Below are 27,910 nucleotides of genomic sequence, written 5' to 3' on the forward strand. Positions count from 1 at the left end.
AAAATTCTCACGTTCTATTTTTTATGGTTAATCGTGAACAACTTCCTTTACAAAGACAAGATCCGTTTCTATTCTTTTCCAATCTTTATCGGATTAGATTTTCATTAAATATTAATATATATATATATATATATATAAACCTTTTATTGTATTAAATTATATTTAAATCCAAATTCTAACATCTATTTCATATCAATTACATTATAAAATTAATTTACATAATTTTCTAACATTTTTATGATATATAATAATTTCTATAACAATTTTATTTTCACCACACTAGTAATAGATGATAATCATGTAAAAAAACTCAGTTCAGATTCTATTTACTATCTTCTGTAAGTGTAAAATATATTACTTTTGTTGTTGTAATTTTTACAAGCAAAAGAAATCACAATATTTTTTTCTATCAAATGTACATAAAATTGAATTATTTTTATTTAATTTAATGGTTTTCTAAATACCTTAATTTTAATTAATGTATGATATTTTAGTTCAATCATTGTAATATATCATTTTTTTACTAGAAAAATATTATGAAATTTGTAAAATTTAAAATAATTAAAATATATGTGAAGTTAATTTTTTTATAAATGAGAATGAAAATTTCTTTTTTTTAATTATTATATACATATATAGGATTTTTCTTTAAAATCGTTTTTTTATATTATTTTATTTTATTTATCTTTATATCAACATTTCATTTTATTTTAATTATTTCATATTTTATAATTATTAAAGTAGTTGTTCAAAGCAGTTTTCTAGATTTAAAAGATTATTCTATCATTTTGTAATTACTAAATCGGTTGTTAAAACAATTTTCTGAATTTAAAAATTTAAATAAAATAATTAGAGACCAAGCAATTTCTTTGATTTAAATAAAATATATTGTTAGAAGAGTTGCCAGTTTCATAATTTAAATAAAAATAATTATTTATTTATTTTAAATATTGACACACACATATTTACACGTTATTATTAAATGTTAACTCAAATATGATTATACATATGTGTATTATCATATCACAACCTAATTATTTGTTATGAATATCATGGTTTATATATTTCTTTTTTATAATCAAAACTAAGAAAAGACTTATTATTGTCATCTATAAATAAATAAAGATTTGTATTATTATGAATAAAATGTTGATATTTAATATATGTATTCTAAAATGTTGACATATTTTAGTAGAAACACATAATATATCAGTAGTTTTATACATTATTAATTACGTTTTTATTTGTATAAGGATATTAATATATATCTATAAACACAGGTGTGCCGCATTAAAACATATTAATACCGTATTTTATTACTAAAGACATGGTGTGTCTATATATTTATATTTTTATTAAACATAATAAATTATATACATTCAATATAAATGTATGAATAACGATATTATTATTTAATTTTTAATATTAAATATAATGAAAACTGTAAGAAAATAACGTATACGGCGACCTTCGCCATTGCTGTTCTCACTCGCATTTCTTCTTCATCCTTCTTCTTCTCTCGCGCCTTCAATCGTTTCACCACAAAGTTCGTATCTTTCAAAACCCCACATCAACGACGTCGTTCCTTCTGCTGCAACTGCAAAAGGGTAATGACACTTCACCACCCACCATCCCTGCCATTTCTAAGAAAATGACCGCTCTTGGAAGTCCTCCGTCACCACCGACGTCGTCTCTGGTGCCGCCAAGAGGCTCGGAGGCGCAGCCGTCGACGCTCACTTCCGCCTGGCTGGAATCACGTCCGGCGGATTCAGGGTATGTTTGAGTGCTGTTTGGATGATCAGAACTCGCGGTTGGAATAGCTGCTAAAGTGATTTTAGGTAAATGTTTAGGGTCTGTTTGATAGAAATCTATAAATTTTTTGGGAGCTTTATTATTGAAAAATAAAACACTGTATTTCTCTGAGAAATGTTCTCAAAACACTTGTAACTTGCATCTAAACATGTCCTTAGTTTTAGCATGAGATGTCCTTAGTTTCCTTAGGAGAGATTGATTTTGAGAGAAAAATAACTTTAACATGCCTTTATGTTGAATAAAACAATTTATATGGACTAATGTGGAGTTGTTTTTAAATAAATAATGTAAATCAATTTTATAAATTTAATTTCATTAAAAATTAGTTCTACAAATAGTCTTCCAAACAAACTGCCCTTTGGCTTATTAGTTTGGACAAAACCTAGATAAAGTTTTAGGTGCTTTTGGTGATGTTTTCCCATTAAAGTTTTATATTGAAGTTTCACTTCGATAACTTATGTTTGCATCTAATGCAAACCTTCATTACATGTAAATCACAAGTTTTCACGGAAAAATACGAGAGAAAATATTTCTTAAATTATGTGTTCGTGTATTAGACACATATCATACACATATATTTGTATCTTACTTTAAAAGATATTTTTTTTTTTTTGTCTATAACAACTTTAATATAATTCTAACACAAACAATTTTAAAAATGTCAAATATAATAATTTTCTAAAAATTAAAAAATTTAATGTATAAATATCTATTATAATAATTTTCCAAAAATTAAAAAATTTAATGTATAAATATCTATTATGATTATAGAAATAAAGAAGAAATCCTATATATAATCAGAAATATATAGATTATATATGTATTATTGAAAATGTTTTGATTTAATATCTTATCATATCTTTCTATAATGTGAATTTTTTTAAAGTTGTTAATTTGTCTTTAAATAAATTTTAATTAAAATGTTTTTTTCCAATAATGATCTCTTATCATATATTTTTCATTATATATGTATTATTGAAAATATTTTTATTTAATATCTTATCATATTTTCCTATAATGTAATTTTTTAAAAATTTGTTAATTTGTTTTTAAATAAATTTTAACTAAAATGTTTTTTCCAATGATGATCTCATATCATATACTCCATATCCCATGTCATACATTTTGGAGTTTGGAAGTGGGAGAAGGTGAAAGTTTTAGACTTTCCGATTGCAAATTGACCCTTTTGTGTTGACCATTTACTGTTTTTCAGATGGGGAGCTCTTGTGGTTGAGACGGAAAAACCGGGAGGTTAGGCTGTGGACATTACACCTAAGGAGTTTGAAGTGAGAACATTTGCTCAGGAATATGGAGGTGTTGCTTTTACTGTTTCAGGGCATGTTGTCTTCTTTGCAAATTACAAAGATCAGAGGTTGTACAAGCAGAGCACTCCATCAGTTCTCTGGGTGAGTATTGCAAGCATAAATTTTCATCATCCAATGCCATATTTTTCAAAACAATGTTATGACAAGTTATTTGACTTGTGGAATGGAATATAGCTGAGTAGTATGGAATGGAAAGGATCAAAGGAATAAGGTTAATATTTTATGATGGGATGGTGGAAAGTTTTCATACCATGTATTGAGAAGTAACTGGAATGATAAGGATAATAGTGAATAACTAGTTGTTTCGATTTCATATTGGCCTAATTGGAGAAAAGGCAAATAGAAGAGTTGGATGGAAGGGGATTGAATAGATTCTTGTTGGTTTTGTTCCATTTCTTCCTATTCTAAATTATCCAGACATAATAATCAAAGTAACCATTTCAAACTCCTCTAATCTACCACTGTCAGTAAACATAAATGGCATATGTGTTTGTGTCCTTTGGATTAATATGCAGGCTTACTCTTATATGTCTGTTATATATTGTCATTCAATTTTTATTTATTTGTGTTCGAATGAACTTTGGTTAACATGTACAGATTCATCAGAGCTTATCTGGAGATATTGATTTAGTGTCATGTCATGTTATTGTCCAAGGTGTATTTGAAGCAATCTTCTTATGCTTTGTTCTCTATCAGATGTGTCTCCCATACCTCTTACCATGGATTGTGGTAGCCCAGTAGTCAGCAATGCTGATCCGAAAAGTGAAAGAATAGCTTGGATTCAGTGGAGTCATCCATACATGCCATAGGATAAATCAGAACTTTGGGTTGGCTATATTTCTGACAAAGGGTGAGTAGAACTCTAATACAATAAAAGCTTATATTTTTGCAGATATTCAGTTCTTTTCTGAAATACACAATGTTAATTTATGATTTTGTTGATTAAATTGATACTTTCACAGTTTTCATGCAATGCAATGTTTTCTGACATGATGATGCTTAGATTTTGTTTCTTCTGTAAGATTTTTCCTGCTTCCATCCATTTCCGTCTCTTATTCTGTGTTCTGGATCAAGATTTCTAGTTCCATATGATAGTTGAGTGGCTGTTTTCTTATTATATGCCATGTTTCAACTTGAAAGAAGCTTAATCATCTTACGATTCCATGCACATGCAGAGAGATATACAAGGGGGTGTGTTGCTGTGAACGATCCTGCACTTGTGGATTCTCCAACTGAGGCCAAGTGGTCTTCTGATGTTCTGATGGTATATAAACTAAACAATGCTTGTTACTCTTTTCCGTTCCTCACCTCCTTCCTAAAAAATAAGGAACTTCTGAATTTTATAGAACTTTTGATCCTGAGTTTTATAATCAATGGGAATTGTGTTACTAGTAAAATTCATTGAACAAGTTTATGTTTTTGTAGTAATGTAGGTGAATTTTCGTCTACCTATTTCAGATTCATTCAGATTTATCATTTTATGTCAAAGTGAATCCTACAATGGATAATATTCAGATTTTTTTGAAAGCTTGTATACGAATCTCATCATTTCTGATAACCCAAAACACAAAATAATCAAATCCTTCAATAATCACTAATTTTTATAAAAAAAAATAAAGAATATAACAAAAATTCTATATTAATTCAAACTTATTTTCTTTTCAAAATAAAAAATAAATAAAAGGAATTACTAAGAATTTTTTATAAAGAAAATAGTAAGCAACTAGTTTTACAAAACAAAAAATATAATAACACTTATATATTATTTAAACAATAATTAGTTTTTCCTAAGAGATAGTATTATTTTTTATAAAAAACAAAATAAAAGTTAGGATGATTAAAGTTGTCAGTGCAAGAAAAGAAAGAAAAAGATGAAAAAAAAAATTATATTTTAAAATATTATTCTAAAGTCCAAAAACCTATTCACAAACAACTCTCTCTCAGGGTTCTCTTCTCTCTGTTCATCTTCTCCCTTCTCACTGTTCATCTTCTCATATTCTCTTTTCACTCTTTCTCTTTTGCGTTTCATCTTCTCCATTGTTCGTCTTCCCGAGTTTCTTCTTCTCTGTGTTTCTTTCTGATTTTTCATTTTTTGTTCCTTCCTCCGAATCTTCTTCTCTAACGGAAACTGAATCATCGCGAATCACACTTAGATCTGGTTCACCCGACTCATGTTACGATTCGGGCTACAAAACGATTCATCAATATGTATCGCGGAGGAAGAAATTTGTAAAGAATCGAGATTCGAATCGCACGATTCGTACTACACTGGGTAGAAATTCTAAATTTTGGTGAGTGTAGTCTGGGCGATAGTAAAATGGACTTGCCTAATCGTGATAAACAACAGACTGTTGCTGTAAAGAAGACAGCACTGAGAGATCTGCAGAATGATAATAAAAGCATGGTGCCAACCTCTGTTGGAAGCCCTTCGTTTTTAAAGGATAAGGATCCTGCTACTGATTCGAATAGAGTTTCCGGCACCAAGAGACCCTCGTCTGAGTATCCAGTGAACCAGAATCTTCAGCAATCTCCAGGCAATAATGCTGCAAATGGACATCTTGTGTATGTCCGTAGAAAATCAGAAACAGAACTGGGTAAGGGCACTGCTTTTGAAAATCCAAGTATTAATGCTTATTGTTCACATTCGAAGCAGCTTTGTTGTGAAGAGGAGAATGCTCAACCAAAATCTCAGATAAAGGAACCAAAGGTTTCTTGTTTCCCAGCATTTGCACCTTTTCCTATGGCTTCTTCAATGAACTCGTCTGGAAAGCCTTCAGTTCCTATTTCTCTTGGCAAATCTTCAATGAAGTTAGCACCAGTTGAGTCCGATTATGTGACAGCTTCTTCTGGCCCTGCTACCACCACTGGTAATCCCAAGGGATTAAACAATTTGCACTGGGAAGAGCGATACCAACAACTGCAGATGGTTTTGAAGAAATTGGACCAATCAGACCAAGAAGAATATATCCACAGTATGTTCAGGAACCGTAGAATAATAACTCAAATGTTTTCTTATGAAGTTCTTCATATTTTATTTAGCTCATATTATCCTTTGGCAGTGCTTCGCTCCCTGTCCTCAGTTGAACTTAGCAAACTTGCTGTTGAGTTAGAAAAGAGATCAATTCAGCTTTCATTAGAGGAAGGTAATGGAATTGTTATTTAGCGTGTTTCTTTCTTATAATCGTAGGTTAGAGTTGATTCTTAATGTATACTGCATCTGGGGTGTTGAATTAGGCACTAAATAAACTCTTTATGACTATTCATTATCTATCATGCTTGTGGTATAGTTCAATGGATACGAGTCTGTGAATTACTTAGTTTATGCATATCGGATCTTTGTTTTATGCTTCACAACTGTCAGCACTTTGACATGTTTTCCTTTTCTTTTTCTCATATTCATTATTTTGAATGGACCTTTAACTTTACTATATGCATATTATACGTATAGCACTAGTGTGGTGGAAGGTAGAATAGAGATATATTTGCATTTTGTTCCAGTTGTAGCCGTTAGCAACCCCAACCTGCATGCGTGCATCCTTATGTGTAAAAATACTTTCACAACTGTGTCAGATATACCTAACAGGAAGCTGATGAGTTTTTTACCTCAACTATTTCTATGATGACAGCCAAAGAATTACAGCGTGTTGCTGCTCTAAATGTCTTGGGTAAATCAGTGAAGAACTTCAAAGCACCAGTTGATCACGACGAGTGTTCAGACAAGTTGAAGGCGTCATCATGATTTTCCCCATTTGGGCTGCTGTAAATTTCCTTAGGCAGTGGAGACTTTCTGACTTCTTGTTTTTGTTTAGTGCTTAGAGTTTATGCTGATTCTTTTAAAATCTTCTAGTTGACAAAGAAACTATCTAACATCTTGTTCACAAAAATTGAAAATGGTTATCTATTGCAATTTGTGCTTCTTGTACAGATTGGATACCCTTATTTCTTTCTGCTCGTCTTACATAGTCTGAGAAAAAGGATTTAGGCTTAGCGTTGAATGCCAGAGTATCCACTTTCAGATCTTGCTTAAGTAGATATGATATAGATCACAATGGTACACATATTTAGGAAAGTGGGAATGCATCAATTAGTGTAAGGGGAAAAAGAAGGGTGTAGGTTAGGTTGGCTCATTTCAATCATATTTTCCTTTTTGGCATGGAGTTTCTTCTGCATGAAAGTTTAAGACTAATATTTGAAGACACTGAGATATATCTAAGTGCCTGATTTTCTTTTACATTTGACAATAAAATTACTTGTTAACCACATACTGATATGCGGATGGAGTATAATGAAATGTTATCAATTTTCATTATTTGTTTTCCACTTTAAGTGAAATTAAAACGTATCATTTTTTTAATTTTATGTTTTATCTTAATAAAAAAGAGACTTAGAAGCAATTGCCCTCATCTCAGCCATAAGAATATACATTTAGTTATGCTAATTGCATAACCAAAGTTGTTCCTAGCACCATCCTGAAGAACTCCACCCCAAACAGTTTTCCCACTTCTGCATCCACAGATCTATGTGTTTGCCTTTGCTGGCAAATTCCTTCATCACACTTCATCAACGTTTAATAAAAAATTATCTTAAAAGCATCGTTTGTGACAAATATTTCCACAAAAGCAACCATGACAGATATTTCATTTTTTATCTGTCAAATTGTATCCTTCTTTATGTATGTATTTGTTTATTGTGTGAAGATCCATCTTTCCTTAAGTGTTGAGATGCATCTTTCCTTAATCATACTCCAACGCTCACTTAGATGAAGAGTTTATGTAAGTGAAGTATTAAATGCGTAATCAATGAAACATTGGTACCTCCAAATCTTCACATATTTTTAGTTATCTAATGAGTTTTTACATATATGAACCTTGATTATGGGTCCCACATGATCTTAATATCTAATTAGTGTATAATCACTTAATTACTCATCCAATTGGCCCTCATCATAAAGACAAATATGGTGATGTACTATTAAACTCTTTTACACTTAGTTTGTTATGAGTGATGTACTATCAAACAAATAAGAAAAAAAAAAGACAGGAAGAGTGGAAGGAGATTAAGGAGAACACAAATATTGATTAAGGAGATTGCATTTCTCTTCATATGCAAAAACATGACGAAAGGAGAGAAAAGTTCAACATAATAAATTATATATGTAATATAATCTGTGTAAACCTTCTAATATTTTTTTATAGTTGAAAAAATTCTCATAATTGATAATGGGCCATATATATAAGACATTTTTATTTTAATAATCCATATAATAATGAGTAATTAAATAATATAATAACCAGTAAAATAATATTTCTTAATATTAATTTATTTCCTATCAAATGACCTCTATTTTTACTTAATTTTTATTTATTTATCTTTTCTTTCACTCCCTTTGTTTGTGTTTTTTTTTGGAAGAATGAAACATTCCAAATACACATCACATTAGTTAAAGTGTAACTTCCTTTCATTCTTATTTTCTTCCCAATTAAATGTTCAACAAACCTTATCCACTTTCTCATTGACAAATTTGATTGACCTTGTTTATGATCAAAATAATTTTTAATTATAAAAATATTTACCATATTATTTTCTAATTCTTTTATGATAATATCAAAAACAATTTATTTATAAAACAGATAAATGTTGTGTGTTTGAGCGACACATTTTCACTTAATTAACTCATCTTACATGTCCTCCATATGATAGAGATTTCATAGGACATGAAATGATATGAACTACTCCTAAGAACTCTAATGACCTACAAAATAACTTAGAACATTAAAATCAAAAGTTTCTCTTGATGAAAAATGAAAATCCATTTTGAAGAGTTAGAAAGGAGAGTAATGAAAAGTTAAAATATTCAAAGATATGGTAACTTTTATAAATAAATAGTTAATATTTAATTTCAAACATAAATAAATTTTTAACCTTTTTTACTTTTTAAATTATTTCTAGTAAACACAAAAATAATCTTCCCAAATTAATAACGACTCTGCTTTGTTTTCAGCTATTTGGATTAGCCTTAATCCTAAATCCATGAGTTATTTATTGCATGAATTTGGCCTATTTTGATTAGTGTTATATTAATTAATTTGGAATCAATTTAATTGGTGATGACTGGTCGTTTAATTAGAGTTTTTTTGTTTCTAATTTTATTATATTTAATTATGTTTTTGTTCTATTTGTATTGTTAATTTTTTTTTTTTTAAATAAATCCCTCTATTCTTTTATATTTTAATTATCTGAGTATATGGTTAATAAATTGCTAATATTTAATTATTGTATGAAATTGAATTAAATTAAGTCCCTACATTTTGTTTTTAAATATTAAATGTTTTGACGTGTAATATGACTTAAACATTATACATCATTTATATTTATATCATTAAAACATTTTACGTTGAACGGAACAAACTATTCATCTAATTACATTAACATCAAATTATAGTTTTACAACCATTCTTATTCTACCAAATATTTTCTACAAGAAAGTTATTTTTTATTCAGTAAAAAAAAATTATTAAATAAATTAATTTTAACGACAACAAATAGTTAAGTAAAAATACTACAATTATACTTTCTTTTGAGACATTACTTGACAAAAAAATGAAAACACTGTAACATCAAATATTCTTTTTCATTTTGTATTTCAATGGTCACAAACATGCTTATTTAATTGAGATTCAAATTATGAATATTTTACAAGTCTAAGTACTTTGAGACTTTGGTTGACAGAAAATGAAAACAATGTAATATCAAATAATTTTTTTATTTATTTCAGTGATCACAAACATAATTATTTAATTGAGATTCAAAATAATGAATTGTTTTTCTTATATCAACATATATGATGAAACGCATGCTCAATTATATTAATGATTAACGATTTCAAACAAAACTAATCTAATAAAAATTGTCGTCTTAAAATATAATTTTTTTTTCTTGTTTTATTAAAGACATAAAACATTTATTATAGTGAACTTATTTATCCTTAAAAAAAATAATGGTAGATGAATTATGATTTCTAAGAAGATTTTTTACAAAACTAAAAGAAAGAATGATGGTGGCTGAGGATGGTAGAATAATTTGTTATAAAAAACCTATAATAACAAAATAGATTTAAGAATTCACAATTTTTTTTATCAAATATACATAAAATTGAATTATTTTTACTTAATTTAATGATTTTTTAAATACCTTAATTTTAGTTAATGTATGATATTTTAGTTCAATAATTGTAATATGTCATTTTTGTTCACTAGAAAAACATTATGAAAATTTTAAAATATAACATAATTAAAATATATGTGAAGTTAATTATTTTTTTTTATAAATAAGAATGAAAAACTCTTTTTTAATTATTATTTATTATATATAATGGGAACTGTAAGAAATAACGTAGAATGGCCACGTTCGCCATTACTGTTCTCACTCTCACTCGCATTTCTTCTTCATCTTCTTCTTCCCACTTCTTCTTCTCTAACGCCCTCAATCGTTTCGCCACAAAGTTCGTATCTTTCAAAACCCCACATCAACGACGTCGTTCCTTCTGCTGCAACTGCAAAAGGGCAATGACATCTTCAGCAGCCACCATCCCTTCCATTTCTGAGAAAATGACCGCACCCTATGGTTCCTGGAAGTCCCCCATCACCACCGACGTCGTCTCCGGAGCCGCCAAGAGGCTCGGAGGCACAGCCGTCGACGCCCACGGCCGCCTCGTCTGGCTGGAATCACGTCCGGCGGATTCAGGGTATGTTTGAGTGCTGTTTGGATGATCTAAAATCACGTTTGAATAGCTGCTAAAGTGATTTTAGGTAAATGTTTAGGGTCTGTTTGATACAAACCTATACATGTTTTGAGAGCTTTATTATTGAAAAAACACTGTATTTCTATGAGAAATGTTCTCAAATCACTTGTAACTTGCATCTAAACATATCCTTGGTTTTAGCATGATATGTCCTTGGTTTTGTTAGGAGAGATTGATTTCGGATTTAAATTTTTTTTTGAGAAAAAAATAATTTTAAGTTGCTTTTGTGTTGAATACAACAATTTACATTGACTAATGTTGAGTTTTTTTTTTTAGAATAAATAATCTAAACATAAATTACTTCATTCCAAAACTAGTCTTAACTAAAATCAATTCAATAAATTTAATTTCATCAAAAATTAGTTCTACAAGTAGTCGTCCAAACAAACAAACAAACAAACTAATAAAGACCAAGTGCCCCTTTGGCTTATTAGCTTGGACAAAGCCTAGATAAAACTTTAGGTGCTTTTGGTGATGTTTTCCCATTAAAGTTTTTATATCGAAGTTTCACTTCGACAACTTATGTTTGCATTTAATGCAAACCTTTATTACACGGTGATTACATGTAAAGCTCTAGTTCAAATTGAAAAGTAGCACAAAATTACCCAAGCAATTTTACCTTTAGGAGTTTAGAAGTTGGAAAAGGTGAAAGTCTTAAACTTTTTGAGTTTGCAAATTGACCCTTTTGTTTTGGCCATTTACTGTCTTTCAGACGGGGAGTTCTTGTGGTTGAGGCGGAAAATCCGGGAGGTGAGCCTGTGGACATTACACCTAAGGAGTTTGCAGTGAGAACATTGGCTCAGGAATATGGAGGTGGTGCCTTTACTGTTTCAGGGGATGTTGTCTTCTTTGCAAATTACAAAGATCAGAGGTTGTACAAGCAGTCCATCAGTTCTCTGGGTGAGTATTGCAAGTATAAATTTTCATTATCTAATGCCATATTTTCCAAAACAATGTTATGGCGTGTTATTTGACTGGTGGAATGGAATATAACTGAGTAGTGTGGAATGTAAAGGATCAAAGGAATAAGGTTAATATTTTATGATGGGATGGTGGAAAGTGTTCATATTATCTATTGAGAAGTGACTGGAATGATAAGTATCTTAGTTAATAATTAGTTGTTCACATTTCATATTGGCTTAATTGGAGAAAAGGCAAATAGAAGGATCGGATGGAATGGGATTGAATAGATTCTTACTGGTTTTGTTCCATTTCTTCCTATTTTAAAGGATCCAAACATCAACAACTAATGTAACCATTTCAAACTCCTGCAATCTACCACTTTCAGTAAACATAAATGGCATTTTTTTCCCTTTGGATTAATAAGTAGCTTACACTTGTAAGTAATATGTTTGTTATATATTGTCATTAAACTTTTATTTATTTATTTGTGGTCTATTTAACTAAACATATACAGATTCATTAGAGCTATCTGGAAATATTGATTTAGTGTCAAAGGAGTATTTCAAGCAATCTTCTTATTAGTGCTAGAATTTTATGCTTTGTTCCCTAACAGATGTGCCTCCCATACCTCTTACTCCGGATTATGGTAGCCCAGTAGTCAGCTATGCAGATGGAATCTATGATGGACGCTTTAACCGATTTGTCAGTGTAAGGGAAGGTAAGCAGTCCAGATAAAAATTGTCTTGTAGACTTATGTTAGAAATGTTCCTGTTGTTTTTATTTGTTAAACCTTTTATTTATTTGGTCTGAAATGTATGACCATGTTGCTAGATCGTCAAGAAAGCACTCTAAATCCATCTACAACAATTGTATCTATAGCACTTGGCAGCAAGGATGTTCAGGGTAATATTTTCTGCTTTTCTAGTGAATATATTCTGTGAAGAGATTTATAAATAATGAGTAAACAGGGGATAAATATTTTGGTATTGCTTGTTAAAAGTTTTCATATATTGGATAGTTTCCCTTTCTGACTGTTTAATCATGCAATCAATATTACGTCTAACTAGATTGTGTGACATTCAGAACCGCAGGTACTAGTTGGTGGGAGTGACTTCTATGCTTTCCCACGTCTTGATCCGAAAAGTGAAAGAATAGCTTGGATTCAGTGGAATCATCCATACATGCCATGGGATAAATCGGAACTTTGGGTTGGCTATATTTCTGAAAAAGGGTGAGTAGAACTCCAATTCAAAACTTGAAAAAGTTAAGTTTGCTTATCATGTTGGTTGCATAATTGAAGTGACAATGAAATATTATTTTAGTTCATGCATTACGTGAGCTTTTAGTTTCTTTGTATTGATTACAAGTCTATCTATGATACAGTTTCTTTTAATATGAACAGCTTATATTTTTGCAGATATTTAGTTCTTTTCTAAATCACACAATGTTTATTTATTATTTGTTGATTAAATTGACAGTCTTCATAATTTTCGTGCAATGTTTTCTGACAGGATGATGCATAGATTTTATTTCTTCCGCAAGATTTTTCCTGTTTCCATCCATTTCCGTCTCCTATTCTGTGTTCTCGATCTAGTTTCCTAGTTCCATATGATAGTTGGAGTGGCTGTTTTCTTATTATATACCATGTTTCAACTTGAAGCTTAATCATCCTATGGTTCCATGCAGAGAGATCTGCAAGCGGGTGTGTGTTGCAGGGAATGATCCAGCACTTGTGGAGTCTCCAACCGAGCCCAAGTGGTCTTCTGATGGTACATAAACTAAGCAATGCTAGTAACTCTCCCCCCATTCCTCACCTCCTCCTTCCTAAAAAAATAAGGAACTTCTGAGGTTTTTAGAACCAAAAGATGACTTTGTAATAGTAGTTCTCAAGATTTTAATTTTGTTTTCTCTTAATATCATCAAGTCATGGTAATAATGGGATAGTATCCTTTATCTGGTTAATTTATGATATATTGGGGCATTTACTTGCATTTTATTTTTTGTTTTGTTTTCTTTTTTTGTTTTTACTTGTTTCAATCTGTTTTTGAAGATTTGTACAGGAAATGGAAAAATAAAAAGGTTATTTTTACTGTTTCTTTTTCGAATAACTTATTTATGGGTTCTGTTGTCATTGAATGTTATTAATCCAAAGCTTACCCATTGATTTGAATGGGAACATTTGTTATGATCTAAGTGTGCATTGTGGTTTACTTTATTTTTAATTTAACAGGGGAGCTTTTTTTCATCACGGATAGGGGAAATGGTTTTTGGAATCTCCATAAATGGGTAATTCTTTCCCTTTTTATTCCTGCAAAAGAATGAGTATATATAGTGGGTTTCATTAACTTTTGGTTCTCTAATTTCTGCATTGATAAATATTTTACTATGGATAATTTTACATGAAAGGTCATGTTTGGATATATATTTTTTGGAGGTTTGGTAGATATAAACTGTTATTATGTTACTAGTAAGGTTCATTGAACAAGTTTATGTTTTTTAGTGTAGGTTCCTAAGTAGGTGAATTTCCCACTACCTATTTGACTTTGCTGTTTTTGACATGCGGAGTCTCTTTGAGATTTATCATTTTGATGTGTTTTTGGATGATGTCAAAGAAAATCCTACATCTGATGGTAATAAGATTTTACAGAAAGCTAGTATATGAATTTCATGACTCGTGTTCTGAAAATAGTCAGGTTTTGAATATCTTTCTGCCACAACATTTACATAAAACCATGTTCTAAAAAACAGTAGAGGTGTTCTAGTTGGCTTTTTTTGGGCATTATCCAATCTTTGAGGTTAAATATCTATATTATTCTTTTGTCACAATATAACATAAATGCTTGATTTTAATATTTCACTTTTTATATAATAATCTGTTCCTTTGTCTTGGATTCCCTTGTTGAACAACCTGCTCATGCTTGAACACATTTGTGAGCTGGACGTGCAATAGGAACTAAGTATTTAATTGATTGTTTTTCTTTTTCTTTTTCTAACTTTTATAACTGATTACAGATTGAGTCTGAGAACAAGGTCTTGCCTGTTTATTCTTTGGAGGCGGAGTTTGCAAGGCCACTGTGGATTTTTGGTATGAATTCTTATGAATTTCTTCAAAATCATACGCAGAAAAATTTAATTGCTTGCAGTTACAGGTAATTCTGTGTCCGCTACTTGTAAACTTCTTGCTCTCTCGGGTCCAATCTAGTGCATTCAATCAAGGTTTTGGTTGTGTTTGCAGACAGCAGGGGAAGTCATATCTTGGAATTATTGATGATGTGCAGGGCTCAAAACTAACTGTGCTGGATATCCCTTTCACAGATATAGATAACATTGTAATTTTTAAAATTGTTGTTTTTGTTTTTATGGTAATCAATTCTTGAAATGCATTATCAATCTTATTGTACAATCATGCCATTGCAGACTTCTGGTATTGATTGCCTTTATGTGGAGGGAGCATCTGCTGTTCATCCATCATCAGTGGCCAAGGTGCTTCCTTCTTCCCCCTATTATTCTATTTAGTTATTTCAATGCATTCCCTGATATAGCTCTTACTTTTCAGGTGACTTTAGATAATGATAAATCAAAAGCAGTTGACTTCAACATTATTTGGTCCTCCTCACCGGATAGTTTGAAGTATAGTTCTTACTTCAGTAAACCTGAGTTGATTGAATTCCCAACTGATGTTCCTGGTCAAAATGCTTATGCATACTTTTACAAACCATCTAATCCTGATTTCCAAGCTAGTGAAGAAGAAAAGCCTCCATTGTTATTGAAGAGCCATGGTAAATCTTGGTCTTGTATACGGTCTGATCACATTCTATTTCATAAATCTTTAGATGTTGAAAATCTGTTGAGTGGGGTCTTCCCTCTGCAACCATAATTCATATGTAGTTTGTTATCTCATGATCTATGTACTTGATAATTGAGAATGGATGGCCTTTAAAATGTTAGAACTGTATGCTCATACTGCTGAATATTATATGGATAGATTGTAATGAAACTGGCAGTACTAATTTTGATTTTACATTGTTGAATACATACGGACTTTGGTTTAGTTCTGTTCATCAAAAAATGTTAATGAGAAATTGATGCCCACATAATATGCCCAAACCATTCTTTCCTCTAACTTTTCCTGTGTGTCGAAGTCTAAATCTTGTAGTGTCTAGTTTCTTAACTTTTTCTCCAACACAATCTTTTGAAAACATATTATGTAATTCTTCTCTAAATTGTGATGTCCATCACCTCTAATGGCATGTTACACATGGGTTCTCTTAGTCTAATGATTTCATACAACACACTTTTATATGCACATTGTGTTTGAATATTTCAGGAGGACCAACCGCCGAAGCACGTGGAATTTTAAACTTGAGCATTCAGTACTGGACTAGTCGGGGTTGGGCATTTGTTGATGTTAATTATGGTGGAAGCACTGGTTTGTTACTCACCATGTCTACAAAATTATATTCCGATTTCTGAATTGCCTATTCTTTCTCACCCATATTTTTGTTTTATGTAGCTAGAACTGGTAATTCTTTCTTAAGTTTATTCATTGTTTTTTGGCCATCCTTGGAGCTTATGGTTATTTATTATTCCCTATTTTAATTTGTATCATTTGTAGCCTATGTTAATCATTTCACTTACTGAAAAGATGGAACTCAATTTGTCTGACTAGAATGTTGTTTGGAAGGTTATGGCAGAGAGTTCCGAGAACGGCTGTTGGGACGTTGGGGAATAGTTGATGTCAATGACTGTTGTAGTTGTGCTACATACTTGGTATGTTTTTTAAGTTTTTTCGTACATTTGTAATTGAAGGATGTTATAAGATTGGTTGTGCAATATAATCTCTTATGTAGGTGAACAGTGGAAAGGTTGATGGGGAGCGGCTATGTATTACAGGGGGCTCTGCTGGTGGCTATACCACCTTAGCTGCTCTTGCTTTTAAAGAAACTTTTAAGGCTGGTGCTTCTTTATATGGTGTGAGTAAAACTTCTGATACTTCAATTTTGGTATACATTTTCCTAAAATTATAGCTTCATGTTTCTACCATGTATTGGATTTCTGACTTGTCCTCTGTTCACATTATTTGGCTATTGGAGAATGTCACTGTTTTAAGAAAGATAAGATTAAGAATGTCATGAACAATTGTTTTTCTGCTATAATATTCTTCTAAGTGATTACTTTAAACTCTAATAATAATAATCCCTTTAATTGGTTACAGATCAGATTTTCTCAGCCAGCTTTTTATCAAAATGAAGTATAATGTAGTTGATGTTCTTATAACTTTAACAAAGAATAAAAGTTTAACAATTGTGTGCTTACAATGGAATTTATTTGTCAATTGGTGTCTCAAGCAGGTAGCTGACGTGAACATGTTGAGAGCGGAAACTCATAAATTTGAATCCCATTATATCGATAGACTTGGTGGTAAGTCAACAATTAACCATTTAAGTACCTACACTTTCTTTGATTTATTTGTTTAATTTGATTTGATGTTCAATCTATCCCTTAACTGATTGTAGGAGGTGAGAAAGGGTGCTATGAAAGATCACCAATCAATCATGTTGACAAGTTTTCTTGTCCCATTATTTTATTCCAAGGGTTGGAGGACAAGGTAAGTAAAAATCCAGTTATTATTTTCCCTTTGACATATTCATTGCTTAAAGGACTTTGGGGTGAAAATTGTCAACCTTTTCTTGAATCTTCTGTCATTGTTAGAACTTAATATGATAAATATATATATATATATATATATATATATCTTTTGGTGTATCCAATAAATATATCGTGCACAATGCAGGTTGTACCACCTGAACAAGCTCGCAAAATTTACCAGGCTCTGAAGGAAAAAGGTGTACCAGTTGCTCTTGTTGAGTATGAAGGAGAACAACATGGTTTCCGAAAGGTATACACCACCACAAGCACTTCAATTATTTACCCTTTAAACTGAAACAGTGATTACAACAAATAACTGGTTTAATGCAGGCTGAAAACATTAAGTTCACACTTGAGCAACAAATGGTGTTCTTTGCACGATTAGTTGGACACTTCAATGTTGCTGATGATATTACTCCCATCAAAATTCACAACTTTGATTGAGAATGCCATTTTTAGTGGTACTCATGTTCTTTCTCTTTGCATCCATGTTGAAGCAAGTCTTGAAAAATCTTTGTTCTCAAATACTTTTAGTGCTTGAGCTGAAATTCAGGTTTGCTTGAATTTTTGCACTAACTAGGTTCTTCTGCCACAGCACAAACTACCCCGTAGCCCTGGTACTCTTCTTTTGGAGGTCTGTTTTTATAAACATTAAAATTGTATAAATAAATAAAAATTCAAAATTGACTTTTAAAATTTGACTTGGAATATTTTTTAATATAGGATTTTTTTACATTTACTTAATCTGTCTTTTATTTATGAATAAATATTATATATGTTATATATATTTTTAATTTAACACAACTAAATAATGACATCTCTAAATATTTTTATTTACAAATTAAATTTCACCTTTTTTTCAATTAATTAGTTCTTAAAATAATTAGTTTTCTAAATAATTATTTTTCTAAAATATTATTCTTTAATATAATTACCTTTTTTCTGAACTTTTATTTTTTAAAATATATATATATATATTATATTCCTACAATTTTATTCAGAATATTTATTTTTAAAAAGTATTTATTTTTCGAGATAATAAAATTGTTTTTTGTTTAATTTTTAAATAAAACAAAATTCAAAATAAAGCTGAATATTCTGACATAAACCGTGTTATTTGGATAATCATTTAAAATATTATATTATTTGAATAAATATTTTGCATAATATACTATTAAATTTAATCAATATTTTAGTTGGACATTTTAAAAAACTAAACTTCAGAGAAAAAAAAAAGAATTGTGTAGATATTTGGATTTAAGTTTTCATCCAAATTATATATTCGCATGGAGAAATATTCATCATGGAGGTATTTTTTCCTCCACCCTTATTATTTCTTCGTGTGTGTATATATATATAAATAAGAGGTATGTAAAAGATAAAATGTCATTAGTTTCTATCATAAAATGTCGAGGATATTACAAAAAATGAAAAACTGAAAAACCTTAAAAAATATTTTAATTTAGTTTCTTTTCGATATATCCAGATATCGATTACATAGGATTAAAGATAATATTACCTATGAAGATTTAGAAGTAATAATTTATATAAATGATTTTATTCCAATTGAAAAATATTATAATTTCATGTTTTTGTTTCTGTAGGAAAGAAAGCAGTGAGACAATATGATAATGTAAAACATTAGTGAAACAAGTGTTTAAGGGCATGCGTTACACGTGTTACACAATTGAATCACTGATATTATTATCAAGGTTTTTTTCATAAATTTCCTTTTACCCTATTGTTTGTTTATTTTTAATTAATTTCATTATTCTATTAATAAAATAAAATGTTTCATCAAGATTTTCAATTTTAAAAATACAATATGGTTCTCTTAACAATTTAATCAAGAATTTTAATTTTCAAAATATATAAAAATGAGATAAATTTGCATTATTAAGTTTTAGGTTTAATAAAATTATCTTAATCATCATGATAATTTTTTTAATTTCATTCTACAATTTTTGAATGTCTTTAATTAGGATTATAATTTTAAATAACGAATTAATATAATTCGTTTAAAATTATGATGACGACATTTTTATAGTAACACGTGAACACGTGTTAATTTCGTCACATCAACTTTTGACAAAATTATTCATGCTATTCAAACTACAGGAATCAAATTGAAAAAATATATTACAGAAATAAAAAAGAACATTAAATATAAATTTTATAGATAATTAGTTATATATCATATTACATATAAATTAAATTGTTAATATTGATTTGTTAATAATACTCTACTGCAAATTACAATTTTAAAAAAAGTTGAAGAATATTTTATTGTAGTAAAAATACATGGAATAAAATAAATAAATAAAAGGCTTTTTAATTGTTTCACTGAAACAACACAAAGGAAATGGCGTTCTCTACAGTCAACCTCACCACTGCTCCCTATGGCTCGTGGAAGTCCCCCATCACCGGCGACGCAGTCTCAGGCGCCACCAAGGACCTCGGCGGCACCGCCGTGGATGGCCGTGGCCGCCTCATCTGGCTGGAATTCCGTCCACTGGAATCAGGGTAAGTAAGGTCTTTCAATTCTCTGTTATTTATCTTCTTTTTTTTCTATATGAAAGAGAAAAAGAGAGTGAAAAGCACTTTTGGAGAAGTTAGAAGTGCAAAAGAGTCAAATGTTCGCATGAAGCTTAACTAAAATGCATTGTTCTACATTTCTTTACCTTTTTTAACATTACACTTTTGTTTACTTTCGGCAAAAAACGTTTTTCGTGTTTATATTTTTTTTATTAAATATGATTATTATACATATTTTTTTTTAATATATGCTTTATCATAGGTTGAAATTTATTACAAAAACGAAAAAACAAAAAAATGTAAAACTAATTGAAATTAGTAAATTTGAGTAAAATTCAGTGAATAATAGAAGACGAATTTAAAAGAGTGGGTATACTTCTTTAACCTCATTTTTATATGATACATATTTTTAAATTAATTTATTTTGAAACTAAAAATTGAAAAGAAAAATAAAACTAAAAATATCCTAAACTATTTTTAAAAAGCTAAAAACTGATTTTATTTTTTAAAAATTTTGAAATTTATATCTAAAAACTATCTTTAACTGGACCTTAATTTTGTATTCTATTTTATCCTATCCTGCTAAAAGGATATGGCCACCCTAACTGGAATTGTAATGCTTTGTTCAGGTTAAAGAAAAGAAAAAATTGTAAAGAGAAAATAAAAATCAAATTTTTGCTTTTAAAATTAACTTTTTCTTCTTCTTTTTAATCAAATAAAAAAATGCATTGATTTTCATATTTTTGTTTCCTTCCAGCATTTTTCTGCACACATTCTAATGGGTGCAAAATAGTTTTATCTTAATATTTTCTTAAATAAATATGAAAGACTACATCATTTTTTTAAGTATAGCACCTAAATATTTCTAATCACTCTAATAAAATATTGTTACATTTTTATATAGTTAATCTTAAATATTCACCCTTTTCATATGGAATTTGCATGTTGACTCTTTTTGGTTTGGTAACTCTTTTTTGGTTCAGGCGTGGAGTTCTTGTTCTTGAGCCAGAAAACACAGGAGGTGAGGCTGTGGATATTACTCCTAAGGAGTTTGGAGTGAGAACTTTGGCTCAGGAGTATGGAGGTGGTGCTTTCACTGTTTCAGGGGATGTTATCTTCTTTGCAAATTACAAAGATCAGAGGTTGTACAAGCAGTCCATCAGTTCTCTGGGTGAGTATTGCAAGCATAAATTTTCATTATCCAATGCCATATTTTCCAATGTTGTTATATTGTTGCCATGAAATGACATGTTTGTTGGTGCCCCTTTGATCTGATGTGTAGTTCCATCTATGTTAAATTTGACTTCTATGAGGTAAAGGTAAAGTAAATAATCTGAATTAATTGATAAGAAAATCAAAGGTTAATATTCCCTCATTATCTGGTGTGAATATATACACGTAATATCAACAATTGATTTTCTCGTCAATATCCAGATTACTTAATTTATTCTCTAAAGTGAGTTGCTCAATCTAGAAGAAGAAAGCGTGTGTTCAAAATAGTATGGTAGTAGCATTCATCTTCCTGATAACTAACTTAGGTTACATATCATTTGATTAATCTAGGGAATATTGATTTTGCATTATGATAATCTGAGAAGGTGTATGTTAAGCATTGTTTGCATTTCATTGCTTGAATTTTATGGTTCATTGCCTTGTAGATGAGCCTCCTGTACCACTCACTCCGGATTATGGTGGACCTGTAGTCAGCTATGCTGATGGGATATTGGACACACGATTTAACCGTTTTCTTAGTGTTAGGGAAGGTAAGAAATCCACTATAAGTTTATCTTCAAGGCTCATGTTAGCTTGTTCCCACAGTATTGTTAAATCATTCATTTATGTGATCATAAATGCTTAATCATGTTTCTAGATCGTCGTGAAAGCAGTCTAAATCCACCTACAACTATTGTATCCATAGCACTTGGCAGCAAAGATGTTCAGGGTAAAAGTTTCTATCTTACTAGTGTGTTTAACTTGTGGAGAGGTTGAATGAATATCGCTGATGAGTATTTCATTGGTTCTCGTCCAAGGTTTTCAAAAGTTTGTTATTTTCAGTTGCTTGAGGGTTGTTTTCATTGTGAGTCAGTTATTTGATATGATGTCTGACTCGGTTATGTGACATTCAGAACCAGTTGTGCTAGTTGGTGGGAGTGACTTCTATGCTTTCCCACGTCTAGATTCTAAAAGTGAAAGAATTGCATGGATTCAGTGGAATCACCCCAACATGCCATGGGATAAAACAGAACTTTGGGTTGGCTATATTTCTGAAAATGGGTGAGCATAAATCTGTTATTATGGCACTACTAAGTTATAAGAATAAAGATAGTTTGCTTAACATGTAGCGATGTAGATGATATATTCAGTTCTTTTCTGAATAATCCAACTCAGGTCTAATATTTTGTTGATTATGCAACACCATATGGTGTTCCCCTTTTCATAATTAAGAAAAGGATGCAAGGATTACTTGGTTTTTATCCACATTTCAAATCTCAACTATTAGCACAACTTATCCATCCTCTTATCTCCAAGAACTATATATATACAGGCTCATGCATAGATTTTATTCCCTCTAAAAGTTTTTCCTCTTTACCCTCCATTTTGTTTCCTGCTTTGTATCCTGGATCTCGTTTTCAAGTTCTACATGATAATCGGATTACATGTTTTTAGTATATGCATAGTTCATGTTTCAACTTAAAGCTTAATTATCTCATGGTTTCCTGCAGTGAGATCTACAAACGAGTTTGTGTTGCCGGGAATGATCCTTCACTTGTAGAGTCTCCAACTGAGCCCAAGTGGTCCTCTGAGGGTACATAAACCAGCCTTTTCGTAAACTCCCTACCCCAAACAATACTTAGTAGTTTATTCAACCAAAAGTTGACATATTAACTGTAACATCAATCATTTAGCTTTGTTTAGTAAATGTTTCCTTTAGATTGTCAAGTCATGATAAATTTTGTTGAGTAAATGTTTTCTTAAGATCATCAAATCATGATAACTCCAGACATAGGCTCAGGATCCTTGATCTATGTTAATTTGTGACCTATTAATGTTCCATAATTTCGAACTTTTATGTTTTTACTTTCATGGTTCTTACTCACGTTGGTTTCTATTCACATTGATGAAATTGATTTTAAACTTAGGACCAACTCCAATAGGAACATTTATTTTGATCTTTCTGTGCATTCTGGTTATTATATTTTATGTGACTATGCAGGGGAGTTGTTTTTCATCACAGATAGGGAAAATGACTTTTGGAATATCCACAAATGGGTAATTTTCATTCACCTATTATTTCTCCAAGCCATTAATTATGTGTGGCAGTTTTCAAGAACTTCTGATTTTCTAATTTTTGCATTAATAAATACTCTTTAATACACTGAATAATTTTGAAATCATGATGTTCAGAAGAAGGATTCGTAGTTAACTAGATGTATTTCCTGCTGATAAAATATAAATTTGCTGGTTTTGAAAAAATATAATTTTCTATGAGTTTTTTATTTAGATGTGTATGTGAGTGTATTTTGCATTGGAGTCCAATTTTAATTTTCCAAATTAAGATGTTGATATCATGTTAAGAAAGTAGAGTTTAAGCCTACTTTATCTTCACAAAACCAGCTTATAAGATGAGATTTGGACTTTACTTGTATTTTATGATTTAGCCATATTGCTAGTCGATGTGAGATTTTTAACAACAATGACAAACTCATTTTCTTTAAATGGCTAATTTCAAAATAACAATAAAAAAATTGAAGGCTTTTTACGTAAACACAATTTTTTAGCATGATTCATTCTAGTAAGCTTCTTTTGGGGCTTGATCCACTCAGTAAGGTTCAGGTCAAATTAGTTATACAAATGCTTTCTGTTGATATTTTATTCTTCATATGATCACTTGTTCTTTTTCTGTTTGGCTTGGATTTCCCTGTGCAAAGGATGGTTATGACAAATAATTCAGTTGCAAGCATGCTTGACTGTCTTTTCTGGTTGGACATGCTGTAGCCACTAAAACTTGATTAATTACGTGCATTTGACTTTTCCTTTTCTGACTTCTATAATAATTGACAGCAGATTGAGTCTGAGAATAAGGTCGTGTCAGTTTATTCTTTGGAAGCTGAGTTTACAAGGCCACTGTGGACTTTTGGTGTGAATTCTTATGAATTTGTTCAAAGTTCTCAACAGTTAATTGCTTGCAGTTACAGGTAATTCTAAGTCTACTACTTATAATTTGTGTGGGTGTGTGTCCAAATTGGTAATTCAATTCAAAGTTTTGGTTTTTGTAGGCAGCATGGAAAGTCATATCTGGGTATTGTTGATGTAGAGGGCTCAAAGCTAACTGTGATTGATTTCCCTTACACAGATATAAATAACATAGTAACTTCCAAAATTGCTTCATTGTTTTTCTCTTTATGACTTTAAATAAATTCTTGAAATGCATTAATAATCTTAGTTGTTGAATCATTTCATTAGGCGTCTGGTAATGATTGCCTGTATGTGGAGGGAGCTTCTGAGGTTCTTCCATCGTCAGTGGCCAAGGTACTTTACTATTCCACCAAGGATTTTAAATGGACAACTACAACACCTAAATTGTGGTGTGATTTTATATCATATGAATTGCTGCAATGCATCTGTAACATAGCCGCAACAGGGTCACAATAGAACTAACCACAACAGCAATTGCAATTTAGAATTTCAGCCATCATTGCATTTCATTGTTATTTCAATCCACCCCATAACAACTCTCTTGCTTTCCAGGTGACTTTTGATGATGATAAATCAAAAGCAGTGGATTTCAATATTATCTGGTCCTCATCCCCGGATAGTATAAAGTATAGTTCATACATCAGTAAGCCAGAGTTGATTGAATTCCCAACCGAAGTTCCTGGTCAAAATGCTTATGCATACTTTTATCCACCTTGTAATCCTGATTTCCAAGCTAGTGAAGAAGAAAAGCCTCCGCTATTATTGAAGAGCCACGGTAAATCTGGGTCCTGAATCTGGAATTATCACATTCTATTTGTTTGTATGATCAATTAGATGCTGAAAATAGGGTCTTCCCTTTGCATCCAACATTGTAGCTTAATTTCTAGTGATCTACTTGATAATTGATAGTGAACTGCCTATAAGTGTATGTTAATGCTGCTTATGTTGTGAGAGCATTGTAATGAAAGTGACAATAGTAATTTTGTGTTTACATTTTTTAATACATATTGTCTTTGGTTCAATTATATCTCGTGTCAACAGGACGGTACTCATGATTTTGTCGGTCTTTGCATTAGTTCGTTTTAAGTTTCTCATTGTAACAATATTGACATTAATATTCTTAATTTAATTCAGTTGTTTCAAAACAAGTTTGTCTAAAATTTCTTAATTGAATTCAGTTTTACCTGGTTACTGCTTTCATTGCACTTAATTACTTTTGTCAAAGTTGTCATGTGTGGGTTTTCTCACTCTAATGGCTTCATGCAAAAGAAACTCTTATATGTACGTTACTTTATTTTGAATATTTCAGGTGGCCCAACTGAAGAAACTCGTGGAATTTTAAATTTGAGCATTCAGTATTGGACTAGTCGAGGTTGGGCAGTTGTTGATGTTAATTATGGTGGAAGCACTGGTTTGTTTCTCATCTTGTCTACTACTAGTTTTATACCTCCTTTTCTCACAGTGGAAGCACTGGATTTTGTTTTCATCCTTTCTTCTTATACTTTTAGTCCCTATAAAATTTGTTTTTTAGTTTTGGTCCTTGATTTATTTGAGTCTCTGGAAACTATTCATTTTTTTCCTGTCACAATTAAATATTTTACTTGTAGCCTGCTTTAGTCACTTTGACTTGTTTAGAAGATGAAACTTAGTTTTTCTGTCTTTCATACTGTTTGGAAGGTTATGGCAGGGCATACAGAGAACGACTTTTAAGACAGTGGGGAATAGTTGATGTTAGTGACTGTTGTAGTTGTGCTACATATTTGGTAATTGTTACCTACTTTTTTGGTTGATGGATCTGTTAAGCAAAGGGGTATATGATATATTCTACTATCTAGGTGGACAGTGGAAAGGTGGATAAGGAGAGGTTGTGTATAATGGGTGCCTCTGCTGGTGGGTATACCACCTTGGCAGTTCTTGCTTTCAGAAATACTTTTCAGGCTGGTGCTTCTTTGTGTGGAGTGAGTGCATCTTCTGATTCTCCTTTTTCCCATTTATTCCCGTTGAGTAATTCATTGTTCTAATGATTATTACAAAATTTTGTTATTACAATAGTTTTAATAGATTTAAGGAATGAGTTTTAATTGTTTATAAATATATATACCTTTATAAATATATATACACTATCAAGTATAATACAGTATATGTTAACTTCAGCAAAGAATATAGCTATTGTTGTGCCTCTAAATGAATTGAGTGGAGTCATACTATTGAACTTTGATTTGATTTAAGAAAATTAGATACACAGCTTGATTCATTTATTTCAGCAAGTCAAATTAAAAGTATGAGCTTTTGTTAAAAAAAAGCATAAATTTAACTTATTTATAACTTTATAATAGACTCGTTATTTTTGTTGAACTTTCAAAATTACCTCGTTTAAATTATCAAGTCAATCTCAAGATTGAGTTTGCTTATTTAAATAAACAAATAAACTTGAACAAGTTGATGTAGAATATTTCAATTCCATTCATTTAAATCCCTTACTATTTTCGTTCCAATGGTTTATTTGCCAATGGGGGTCTATTGAACAGATAGCTGACTTGAACTTGTTGAGAGCAGAAACACATAAGTTTGAATCCCATTATGTTGAAAATCTAGCTGGTAAGTCAACAATGACCCTTTAAGGTACATCTAAATTTGTTGGTTTATTGTTTCATTTGGTGCTCAAACTATCTGAACTCAACTGGTTGCAGGAGGTGATAAGCAGATGTATGAAAGATCCCCTATCAATCATGTTGATGATTTTTCTTGTCCCATTATAATATTTCAAGGATTGGAGGACAAGGTTAGTAACAGTGTTATTATTATTATTTCCCTTACCATATCTAACATTTGAAGGACCATGAATGTAAATTGGAAATTGTCACCTTTTCAACTAAATCTACATATAATCTTCAAAAATCAAGTTGATCAATCTATGAACTGCAGGTTGTGCCACCGGATCAAGCTAAAAAAATATACCAGGCAGTGAAGGAAAAAGGTGTGCCAGTTGCTCTTGTTGAGTATGAAGGAGAACAACACGGTTTCCGAAAGGTGTGTTCTGGTTTAGTTATTTATCTTTTGGAATGAAACATTGACCTTATGCAGTAATGTGCTGGTGCAGGCTGAGAACATCAAGAATACAATTGAACAAGAAATGGTCTTCTTTGCACGATTGATTGGGCACTTTGATGTTGCTGATGATATTACTCCTATCAAAATTGACAACTTCGATTGCTAATGGCTTTTCCAGAGGTACTGATGTTGAATTTCTCTGTAACTATGTAAAAGAAAGTCCTATGAGCTCTGCAGTAACTGAGGAACTCTGCAGTAACTGAGGAACTCTGTTGAAAATTCTTGCCCCAATGAGCTTCTTCTGCCACATAACCATAGCAGCCCTCTGTAGAGAGTCTATATTAATGCTCATTGGAAAGAAGATTGTGCTGAGTTTCTACTATACTTTTATCTTGGAGTTCAGTTTAGTAGTGTATCTAGTTTTCTAATTATGAATTTATGTTTTGTAAGTGTTTTCAAGATACTCTATATGTTTGTTTTCTACAGTATCAGTCTTGTGTTTTCTACAAACACAAACTACACTGATATACTGTTGTTGGGATTTTTCATGTAATAAGCAAATCATATTTCAATAACAATAAATTATAAATAAATTTATACAAGACTATATAACATCATCTTCACTCTCACAATACCC

General features: G+C 30.8%; 3 protein-coding genes across 5 annotated transcripts; all 3 read left to right on the forward strand.

Annotated features, from left to right (window-relative positions):
* Nucleotides 1-1,458: 1,458 nt before the first annotated feature.
* On the forward strand, nt 1,459-7,061 carry LOC137831215 (uncharacterized). Its single transcript, XM_068638806.1, has 6 exons — nt 1,459-1,838; nt 3,026-3,218; nt 3,834-3,987; nt 4,313-6,109; nt 6,197-6,280; nt 6,764-7,061. Exons 4-6 carry the CDS (start codon nt 5,455-5,457, stop codon nt 6,874-6,876), a joined length of 852 nt encoding a protein of 283 aa, XP_068494907.1. The 5' UTR covers nt 1,459-1,838; nt 3,026-3,218; nt 3,834-3,987; nt 4,313-5,454; the 3' UTR covers nt 6,877-7,061.
* A 3,430-nt stretch (nt 7,062-10,491) lies between these two features.
* LOC137831216 (dipeptidyl-peptidase 5-like) lies at nt 10,492-18,186 on the forward strand. The gene is made up of 18 exons (XM_068638807.1): nt 10,492-10,881; nt 11,651-11,838; nt 12,455-12,559; nt 12,673-12,744; nt 12,925-13,072; nt 13,528-13,610; nt 14,072-14,127; nt 14,854-14,990; nt 15,077-15,170; nt 15,259-15,324; nt 15,398-15,620; nt 16,169-16,270; nt 16,526-16,611; nt 16,692-16,814; nt 17,193-17,262; nt 17,358-17,449; nt 17,636-17,740; nt 17,821-18,186. Exons 1-18 carry the CDS (start codon nt 10,535-10,537, stop codon nt 17,932-17,934), a joined length of 2,211 nt encoding a protein of 736 aa, XP_068494908.1. The 5' UTR covers nt 10,492-10,534; the 3' UTR covers nt 17,935-18,186.
* Nucleotides 18,187-19,817: 1,631 nt separating this feature from the next.
* LOC137831219 (dipeptidyl-peptidase 5-like) lies at nt 19,818-27,878 on the forward strand. Of its 3 annotated transcripts, XM_068638810.1 has the most exons (19): nt 19,818-20,013; nt 21,009-21,196; nt 21,684-21,788; nt 21,896-21,967; nt 22,152-22,299; nt 22,749-22,831; nt 23,240-23,295; nt 24,088-24,221; nt 24,303-24,393; nt 24,490-24,555; nt 24,775-24,997; nt 25,532-25,633; nt 25,900-25,985; nt 26,058-26,180; nt 26,751-26,820; nt 26,913-27,004; nt 27,148-27,252; nt 27,323-27,453; nt 27,530-27,701. In XM_068638810.1, exons 1-18 carry the CDS (start codon nt 19,853-19,855, stop codon nt 27,437-27,439), a joined length of 2,022 nt encoding a protein of 673 aa, XP_068494911.1. In that variant the 5' UTR covers nt 19,818-19,852; the 3' UTR covers nt 27,440-27,453; nt 27,530-27,701. The 3 variants fall into 3 exon arrangements, with proteins under 3 accessions (XP_068494911.1, XP_068494910.1, XP_068494912.1); XM_068638809.1 differs by having other exon boundaries at nt 27,323-27,878; XM_068638811.1 differs by having other exon boundaries at nt 24,091-24,221; nt 27,323-27,878.
* Nucleotides 27,879-27,910: the final 32 nt, after the last annotated feature.

The sequence above is a fragment of the Phaseolus vulgaris genome, chromosome 6, assembly GCF_000499845.2.
Source record: "Phaseolus vulgaris cultivar G19833 chromosome 6, P. vulgaris v2.0, whole genome shotgun sequence".
NCBI classification, from domain to species: domain Eukaryota; kingdom Viridiplantae; phylum Streptophyta; class Magnoliopsida; order Fabales; family Fabaceae; genus Phaseolus; species Phaseolus vulgaris.